At 37.9% G+C, this 10,446-nt stretch overlaps 1 protein-coding gene across 1 annotated transcript in view; it reads left to right on the top strand.

Moving 5' to 3' along the window:
* galnt18b (UDP-N-acetyl-alpha-D-galactosamine:polypeptide N-acetylgalactosaminyltransferase 18b) overlaps positions 1 to 10,446 on the top strand; it is a 70,707-nt gene that overhangs the window by 30,645 nt on the left and 29,616 nt on the right. The window contains exons 3-6 of the mRNA XM_029428685.1: positions 498 to 664; positions 7,557 to 7,740; positions 8,471 to 8,668; positions 8,931 to 9,045. Coding sequence (XP_029284545.1) covers positions 498 to 664; positions 7,557 to 7,740; positions 8,471 to 8,668; positions 8,931 to 9,045 — 664 coding nt within the window. The remainder of the gene's footprint in view (positions 1 to 497; positions 665 to 7,556; positions 7,741 to 8,470; positions 8,669 to 8,930; positions 9,046 to 10,446) is intronic.

The raw sequence follows: 10,446 nt of genomic DNA, 5'->3' as shown, positions 1-10,446 counted from the left end.
GATCAGCATTTCCATTTCAAAAGCTGTAATTTAAACTCAAAGGGACATTTCCTGCAGCGTTATAGTTATATATTTACAGCTTCCTTTCTCTGCTTTTCTTGGAAACAGGTATCAGTTTCCTCATTGGGAGGAGAGGCTGGACTCCTTATTCACAATTAAAATGACAGCATGTGGTGACAGAAAGCAATGTTTTAATAGAAAAAGAGATTCATTTCAACACTTACCAGACGCCCAATTATGTATTCCTTCTAAACCGATTTAACTGCATTGCAGGTGCACCACTATTGCAGTAGCAGACCAATTGTTAAATTTCCAAAAATCTGCTGGACATGAACTGGTGCCAGCCTTGATTAATGGAACTAGAGTCCTGATATAGTCTGCCAAGTGGCTGGGTTAGCATGAAATATGTCATTAAGCTGCTACCCTGATACCCTGTTAATCCTTTAGACAAGGTCTAAACATTGCCTCACCATTGGTTTTTTATTTGTCCTCCACAGGTGCGGAAACCTCACTTATCCTTTAAACCTCCCTCAAGTGAGCATCGTGTTCATTTTTGTGAATGAAGCTTTTTCCGTCATCCTGCGGTCCGTTCACTCTGCCATCAACAGGACGCCCTCCCACCTTCTCAAAGAGATCATCCTTGTGGACGACAACAGCAATAACAGTAAGCAGCATCATTTAATAATACAGCAATTGACCTTTTGTTAAACCCTCCCCCCAAAACAGTGAGTTGTGGTAGCTTAGCAACCATAACGAGGCACGGCAGGCCTGTATGGTTTCTATGTGGTGTGAGTGAGGCTGTAGTAAGAGAGATACCCTGCATTCAAAGAGCTTGTGGGTCTTTTTACCTTTTCAAAACCAAAAACACCAGAGTAAAAACATATATTAGGGGGTTAAACAGTGTGGTTATTTAAAAAAAAGGCATCCTATTCTAGGGGTCACCCCAAATAGCCGACTATTTGCCGATTTGATTTAAGGAGCCTGATTCGACTTGCCAATCTCAAAGTCCAGTCTCCACAGTTGCGGGAACATGTGGTTATGAAACAAAGAATCATTCCATCCGGGCTATATGGGGGTGTTGGATGTCTGACATTACATAGAATTGCTTGGTTTGTCCCAATAAATCATTATATATAGCCTATTTTGGTATAAAGATCGGCCTATTAATAATTCTGTTAATAAAAATGAAAATTTTTCATGTGATTTAAATCAATCTCTTTAGTGTGCGTTAATAAATAATTATGGAAATATGTGGGAACCATTGGGGAAGCATCTTCAAAGGCTAAATAACAATAACATAAGGCTGCTGTTTCAAAAAAAATAAAAAGTGTTAATCAGAGCACTTGCATAAGAACTTAGTCCTATCAGAGCGCTAGATATATTTAGAAATTATGAATGATTCTCTGTCAAAATCAGCAGGTGAGGCGCATAGGAACAGCTGTGATTTGCTGTACATGATTTGAGGATAAGTAGACGATAGGCCAAACTTAACCAATCAGATTGGACATGTAAATTCTTAGTCTGTGACACCTCATGCTAGCAGAGTGTAGGCTAGCATGAGCAGTTCTGTCCTGCTCTTTATTTTATTTGGGGAAAACCAAACTATTTGTGCCAGAAATTTGACTAAATCCAAGTTTTACTTAGTTATAGACCAATAAAATGTTAAATACTGATCGATGTGAAACATTAGTTTGGTGTACACATAGCTATGACAGTGTTGAATCAAAACATTTACGGAGGGAAATTAAACCATCCATCGCTGACATGGAGCCCGGTGTCCCTGGACGTGGTGAACATCCAACTACAAAGTATAATAATAATGATTTACAGTCCGTTATTTACCACACAGTTTGTTTTTCTAATGACAGACAGTTGACTTAATTTTCATGAACAAAAAAGAATACATTTATGTTGAGATTTGACTTTCACGTGTTTTACTGAAACTGTCCGTTGACAGTGAATGTAATGTATTGGAGGCCACACCCATCCTGGCAACGTCTACAAACCCACCCCCAACTCCCCCATTGTCATCTGGTCACCCGACCTATAGTTTACATATCCTTGCCTCATGTGTGGAGTAATCTATCTGTGATATGTACTGCTCCTCTGACCTCAAGATTCCTTAAATGTTTTTAATTAGGTGCTGTGTTCAGTAGATTTAACTGAAAGATGAATAACACTAATTAGATGCAAAGCCAGAAAATTGTCTGCATTCTTACATCTGCATGCATTGGATGTAGTGTAAACAGCGTCAGGTCGAAAAGATATCCAGTATATGCTGACAATGGGTAACTGCTAAGCTCTGTTCACGTGTTATTACTGAGATGACTGATATGTGACATCACTGATGGGTGACTTCAACTCTGTTGCTTCTGCAATAGACTTCAAGTCACCTGTGAAAAGTGGACGTGGTAATTTCTTACAATAAAAAAGCAGAAAGCAGGCTATACAAAAGCAATGATACTGTGCCAAGGTCATTTATAGGCAACATCTTGCAGCATGGGCTGTGCTGCTGGTAATACGGGCTGAGACAGCCATTAGGGGCAATCAACATGGGAAATACTAGCTTTGGGAAGACTATGTTTACCAAAGTCAATAATGCAAACATGCAGCATTGCCTGTAGCCTGTTGGAAGTGAATATAGATCACTGCACTCTGTCTTGGTAACTTATAACAAGCTGGGATAAGAATGATGACTCTCCCTCTGGTTATTATTGACCAGTAAGTGAAATATATCCAAAGTTATCCTGAACCCTATAGTTTGCGCCCATCAGCACATTATTAGATTATCACATCAGATCCCATCAACATTCATATTTCATCACGTAATTGAAAGCTAGGGAGCAGTTGCCTTTAGCTCCTTCAGGGACCCAAGTCACGCGTTGACATTTTGCTGATGGCATTTCACCCTATTTGCCTGAGCACTCTGTCACACTGCGTCTGATAGGCCCGGTGTTATCATTATCACCGCGACTGTGAATCTTATCTGTGCTAAATGTCGTTAGCCTGGTGACCCGTGATGCTGCTGAGATAGTTGAAGGGGTGATCGTCCACATCTAACCTCCCGGGCATCCTGATCTTTACATTAGTCATCCGCCACTGTCACAGCTCACCTCCGAGAGGCATTAGCATGCAGGAGGACGTGTAGCCATCAAGGGGGAGAAGGGCAAATTGACCTAGCTGATTCCTCCTTAATTGTATAATGTCCCAAGCTGTGGCTCGAGAAAGGCTCGTCTTTCTAAGAGTGGGGTTTTTGAGAAGGCTCATGTTGGCTGTCAGAGGACTTATGATTCCATACTTTAACTTAAACGATAATACCAAGGAGTCTTGTATATATGTGAGGGGGAGTGATGGGACCCGGGATTGAATACAAGACTGGGGAAATCTCTGAGGAAGAGCAAGTATCAGTTAGATATTTCAAACACAGATTTTAACAACCGCTGAGATGTGCAGTGAGAGATTGTACAGTGCAAACTGCACGGCAACTGTGAGACCTGTATCCATGACGATTTGCCATCTGCTGTGCAAAAGTAACGCCTGTGTAGTGATACACGGTGTTTAGTTTGAACATGCATAAAGAGAACGTGAAGTATTAGAGCCTTAAACAGAAAAGCTCAGTTCAGACCATTTATTTTTCACTACTTCTACTCCACTACACTTTGTTAAATATTTAGAAGCTTTTCAATTCGCTACATTAAAGTGATGCACACATTAAGGCACCAATAACTATGATGCAGTAGTATAATGGACACTATTTTGAAATGGGCCATTCTGCATTATAAGTTTTTCTTTTGGTACTTTAAATATATTTTGATGCTAATGCTTTTGTACCTTTTTTTATGCAGGACTTGTACTTGTAACAGAGTATTTCTAAACTGTGGTATTGCTACTTTTACTTAAGTACAATAATTGAGTACTTCTTCCACCACTGGTTCAGACTTTTATTAACAGAAAGTTATGGAGCAACAACTGGTTAGAAATTCGAAGCAAACAATATCTAAAATCTCATTCATCAATCTAATGTCCTTTGCCTGGTTATGAAAAGAACTTCATTTATCACATAATTAAATCCTCTGCGCACTTGAAGAAAAGCCGAACAAGAGGATTTTAATCCATGATGCACTTAGAAGGCTTGTTTTGAATGCAGAAAGCTTTCATCGTGTGAATTCATAAAAACAGCATCCATATTCAGGTAGTTATACAGGTTTCATGTAATGTTTTATTATATCACACTGAGGCTTGGATAGAAGTCAGATACATTGCATATGCACCATTTTTGCAGCTCTCCAATGGCTTTGCTTTTTATCTTATGAGAAAGCCCCCTTTGAACATTTTAAATATGTTACTGGATTTACTGCCTGACTACACAGTGATGCTAGAAACCTGTTTGCTTGTTGTTCCAGTCCAACTCCATTGCAAAGCCCATTGCTTTGCAGCAGAGCTTCCTGAAAGATTGATGACTGTTGGCCATCAGCCATTCCTAGTGTAATGAACTGTGCTTTATTATGATTTGTTATGAGGCATAACACATCATCATTCTTATTTTTAATTCACACACACATCAGAATGTCTTAATTATTGATGGATTAAAAATTATTACAGATACAGTAATCTGGTGGAACGTCACCAGCAGCTGCTCGCATGAGTTACTAGCCTGCATTTAGCCAGAAATAGAGCTTGAATCGGTACAAGTACGTGTTTCTCATCCCTGGCTTTGATGATGCAGAGTCCCTCTGCTTTAAGTTCTGGATATCTCATCAAGGACATGGACTGTCTGCTAATTGCAATTAACGAAGAAGTATAGAAAACCTACCAAGCTTGCTTTTTTGAATGGGTTAGTATTAAAAAAATGTTTTAATATATGATTCTTCTATTAATGTTTTCAAATGAAACTTTGAATGTTGTAATATTTAAGGGCGTTGTCACACTAAAAACTTTTTTCAATTTGAATGAAGCGATTCATCAGATTAAATGAGTTAGTCGTTTTTAGTAAATCAACTTTGTATGCTTCTAAATTGGCGATTTGTTCAACATCTTTCTACAGTCGTTGGAGAGCAGAGTGCAAAGTGAATGCATGACTTGCAAGCAATCTACTGATGGAGCTGTTAGATTGCTGTTCGACCACCCTGTTAATACGGTGCATGTCTCCCTTTGTGTGCGGCAAGCAGGAGGGAAAACTGTGTTTTAACTGCAGTGAAAGTGTTGTTTTTAAAAGGCTAAAGGCCAACAAATAGGTATTGAAGCAGAGTATTCGGTTAGAAAACAACATGATGTAAATTTAGGACATTATTAAATCTACCTTTTTTCAATAAACTTTGACTTTTGGACTTTACAACGCTCTGGAGTTATTGGAAATGTTTGGATCACACGAGTCAGAAACAATCCTACGCTGCCACCACTGGAATCTCATTCTACAAATAGTTTAATACTAATAATATTAGTTTAGCTTAATCTTCCTAGTACTACTGGCTTCAAACACAATGATTAGACATGCAAAAAAAATGTTGTACATTAAGCTTCCAACTCTTCAGGACAGCCTATGTAAATGTACTATATCATTTCATGATGCATGCGGTGTAGTTTCATGGACCAGCAGCATCCAACACTCTTTTTATTAAATATTTCTATTAATTTCCCCAGCTGACTCATGAAGTCAAGTTTTGCCTGAGGAACAGTTTAAAGGCAAATTGAGGTATTTGAACAAAGTCAAGAGTTCTTCTATCGGTGGTGTTTTGAGCTAAGGTAAGAATATACTGCAACTTAAAAATTACCCTGTGGAATTCTTTCCCTTTAGTGGCTCTATGGAGCAATGCCTTTATAAGCTGGTCTCCATTTTCTTTGTATTGCGAGTGAAGCAAATGAATTCAACACATTTGTTGGGCCTAAAGGATATGAATGAAGACATAAGTCTGACGACTGAAAGAAAGACTGCTGTAACATTGCCCTTGACATGAAAATTCAGAATGGTTTTCATTCAATCATTTATTGACTTGTGACTCGTTCATAATGGGCACTTACTGATTAGATTTTCAATTGTTGCTTTGTATTTATTTTATCATATTCCAGAGAAAAACTTCCTTAAAAAGTTGAGCCTTCACTTTTTATTGAAATAACAATAAGCAGTGTATCTATATCTACAGTACATACTTTCATATATGAATGTAACAGTACAGCGTGTCTCCTTTGGCAATATTGTTGCTGTGCATGCCTGCAAATTGGAAGACAAAATTATAGAAAAAACATTAGCAAGAGCTGTCGCGCATCCTGGCATTCCACATATGAACGGAGATAATTACTGCTTTCCCAACCTCTGAAGAGATTACTGTTGAAAAGATATGAGTTGAAATAATTCCTATTCTGTTTTTTTGCATTTTATATGAGAATTCGTCGTAGATGCACTTATTGATATGTGCTGTGAGGCTTGTTTACAGCGAGCAGGTGCCAGGTGTTATCAAAGTAGGAGAAAATGTTGCTCTGCCAAGTGTGTGATGGGACGGTATAGAATCTGTTCGTGTTTGGGAAAGAAAGTGTTGCTTTAATTATATTTTGTGCAGTTGATCAAAGATACAGATACAAACGTATACAGCCACTACACGATACACAGCCTATGCATTTGTAAACTTCTCTAACATAACTTATTTTTTTTGGTTTGGAATATCAAACTATTTTTCGACTTTATAAATCAACTCACCCTGCCTCTACGAAGCCAGACACAGCATGATTTCACAGCGGCCGCTTTCTGTCTACTTGCTACTACTCCCCATTCCCTTTAAACTCGAAAGATACCAGCGGTTAAAAGTGAAATAGTGAGAACGAAGCCAAAGGTGATTTATACAAGGGATGATGAAACACAGTGCTGATGAAAGTTTTATCTTTTTCCAGCTTTATTTGGCTGATAGTACGCTATCGAGTTGTGATAAAATTGTGAATTTTGCTCGCTTACTTTCTGTCATTTCAAAGCCACTTTCAAAGTTTGGCCTTTTTTTTTAAGAAAAGGTGATAAGTTATAGCTTGAAAATTGTTCTTGTTTGGTAAACCACAAGGGGAACCTCCAATACATTGCTATTATTTATCGTGTTTTGGGGAAGATTTGCAGAGATATTGCTACCAATCAAAACCTGTTGGGAGAACTATGTTATTTTTAATATAAGAAGCACTGACTCTTTCCTCCTTCAGGGTATATGACTCATCATAACATATATAGCTCAGGTAATAACGGAGGTAAACTTTGAAGTCGGACGGACTTTCTCCATCTCCTCCCCTTTTGTTTTGTAAAGCATTGCAGACTAATTTTGCAATATCCCGTTATGACTGGTAAACCCCATGGAGGTCTGCAGCACTGGCTCAAGCTGCTGCCTCTTTGGTCCAGTGATCAAAGCGGTGAAGCAGTGAGTACTTTTGGCTTCCTACCAATGAAACACAGCCCACTAGAGGAGGACATGACGATGTCGTGTGGGTGGAAGTTTGCTCACCAGTACTTTACTCACCTATCCCATGCGGGATCTTGAAAAACTCTTCAGATATTGATTAACAATTCATGTGTGTTTGTTTTGTAGAAGAGCTAAAGGAGAAGATGCAAGATTTTGTGTCTGAGACTAACCGGCAACATCCAGGATTCATCAAGATGGTGCGCCATTCCAAGCAGGAGGGTCTGATCCGGTCCAGAGTGAGCGGGTGGAGGGCTGCCACTGCCCCAGTTGTTGCCCTGTTTGATGCCCACGTTGAGTTCAACGTTGGCTGGTGAGTCACTCGCAATGAGTGCGGCATGAGGTCAGCACTGCTCAACACAAGAGCGCTGGTTCTTGAGTCATATCACTCTGTGTGGGTTTTCAGAAATGTTTTTCATTTGAAAACAAAGACCGTAGCTTGGCTCTTTTTCTGTTGACTGTACTCTGTGTGACAAAAGCATTTATGCAACATGTGATTCTATATATATACTGAATATATATATATATATATAAATGTGTATATATATAAAAAATAATATATATATATATAAATGTGTATACATATATATATGTATATATATAAATGTATATATATATATATATACATGTATATATATATATATATATATATATATAAATGTATATATATATATATATATATATATATATACATTTTTATATATATATATATATATATTTTTTTTTTTTTTTTTTATATATATTTATATATTTATTTATTTTATATTTCTACACACATACACACACAGGAGGAAGTTTAGTTTTTGTGTAGTGTTTGCATATTTTATCGCTTTATATTTTTGATTAAAAATAGTTGATTCCATCAATTTATCAGATGGGAAATAATGGTTTGTCAGACTAATAAATTGGATTGAATTAATCTTGAAATCGTGAAATTGGTTTTAAAAAGTGCCCTCACTGACAGGCATGATCACCAAGGTAATTGTGAAAGTCTGTCAAAACACATACTCAGTAAAATTACTTTTCTCTTTCCATATTTGAAGGGCTGAACCCATTCTGCAGAGAATTCAAGAAGACAGAACCCGCATAATCTCCCCATCATTTGATAACATCAAGTACGACACGTTTGAGATTGAAGAGTATCCGCTGTCTGCCCAGGGCTTTGACTGGGAGCTGTGGTGTCGCTACCTCAACCCACCCAAATCCTGGTGGCACACGGGCAACAAGAGTGCACCAATCCAGTAAGTGAAGTGAACACCATAATGTCTTCATAGCCTGAATCAAATGATATGATTACATGATATTTTTTATCTGAAATATAAACAAATAAATGTCAACCCTGCTAAAAGGGTAATTCATGCAGCATTCATGAACATGTCATATGTAGAGCAAGGTCACATGTCTTTTCTTTCCCCTGCTGTAATTATTGGAACTGTGTCAAGCTAACATTACCTGCAAAAGACAAACAAAACTGATCTTCATAATCTTTAATCCCCCCCCCAGGAGCCCGGCCCTGATTGGCTGCTTTGTGGTGGATAGGCTGTACTTTGAGGAGATTGGTTTGCTGGATGAGGGAATGGAGGTGTACGGGGGAGAAAATGTGGAGCTGGGCATCAGGGTGAGTAATAATGTCACCCTCCGAGGCCATGGGCCATTGCTCATCCAGGTAATGTGTGGGAAATTAACTATGATAATGACACTTAATGACAGATGGGAGCAAGGTCACAATCCTCATTGTCTTCTTATAATGTAAAATATAAAGTGTCCTTTGGCTGCAAGCGATGTGGTCTGTGGTGTAAAAATGTACAGGTTGAGTGCCAGTTAGTAAAGAGATGAGAACAAGAGCTTTGACTGATGAAGCATCTCCAGCTATCTCGTGTTTTTAGTTTCATGAAAGGTCGGTGTTCTGCAAACAGTTTGCTTTTGATTATATACTAATTCAGTTGAGTACGATTTATCCTCAGAGCCCCATTATGACTATAATACTGATGTTATTCTATATTCCATGAAAATACCAAAACCAACCATGTGTTTTATCTGTCTCTCTTAAACTTTTAAGACTTCCCAACTGTCAGTGACACTCAGCCTATTGGTTCCTACTGAAGACAAAAAATATATCGTTGACAACACAATCTAACCTCAAGGTCCATTTAGCAGATGTTGCGAAGCTTTTGATCACATCACATGATCTTCACCAGCAGTACTTTGAACCTTACAAGTACTGTATATAGTTTAATTCTTAAAAAGGCTAAGTGTATTTTTAAAACAGCTGAGCACAAACGTTACTCAAACAGCTCTAAATAGTGCATCTGTTTGGGACTATTTTCAGCTGCGGATTAATACACATTTGGTGCTCTAGTGAGCATTTACAGCATCAGGTGAGTGGATGTGTGATTGAGTCAAATAACTGTAAACTACAGTAAATTAGAAAAAGAAGAATTCCTATTGAAGTATTTTAACAGGAATTTAGAAGTACTGAGGTCATGAGTCCTCCCCGATTGCACCCCAACCCTTATTTATTATTATTAATATTATTTTGTTTTTTCATATTTTATTAATATGGTTAAAGTTGAATAAAAATGGTTGTAATTTGTATTTTCAACATGAAGCTCCAAATACTGTGTCAAAGCCCTCTCTACACACTGCCATGAATAAAATCCAAATAATGTTTTATTAAACAGAGTCTCGAGATACCTACCATGCGATACAATAACAGCGTTGTTCATTTTAATCGTTTTTGGACAAGAATGTAGAACACAATAGCACAGATGCTGTATCAGGCTTTGGCTACACAGACAATGTTTGTTATTAGGATCAATTAATTGTTGGTTTTGGTCAAACAAGGTACCTAATGTAATAACAATACTTACATGCTTTGACAGGAACAAGTGAACACAGTGTAGGAAATTATCCTTCAGCTAATGTACCCAGAACACAGTGTGACGTGCTCTCCCTTGTGGAGTGTCAGCTAAAATAAATAATCACCACTAATTAATTCTGAGTGATCACCTTCATCCCC

This window comes from Cottoperca gobio, chromosome 3, assembly GCF_900634415.1.
Source record: "Cottoperca gobio chromosome 3, fCotGob3.1, whole genome shotgun sequence".
In the NCBI taxonomy this organism is placed as follows: Eukaryota; Metazoa; Chordata; class Actinopteri; order Perciformes; family Bovichtidae; genus Cottoperca; species Cottoperca gobio.
Note: the sequence above shows the minus strand (reverse complement) of the source record. Positions and strands in the feature narration are given on the sequence as shown.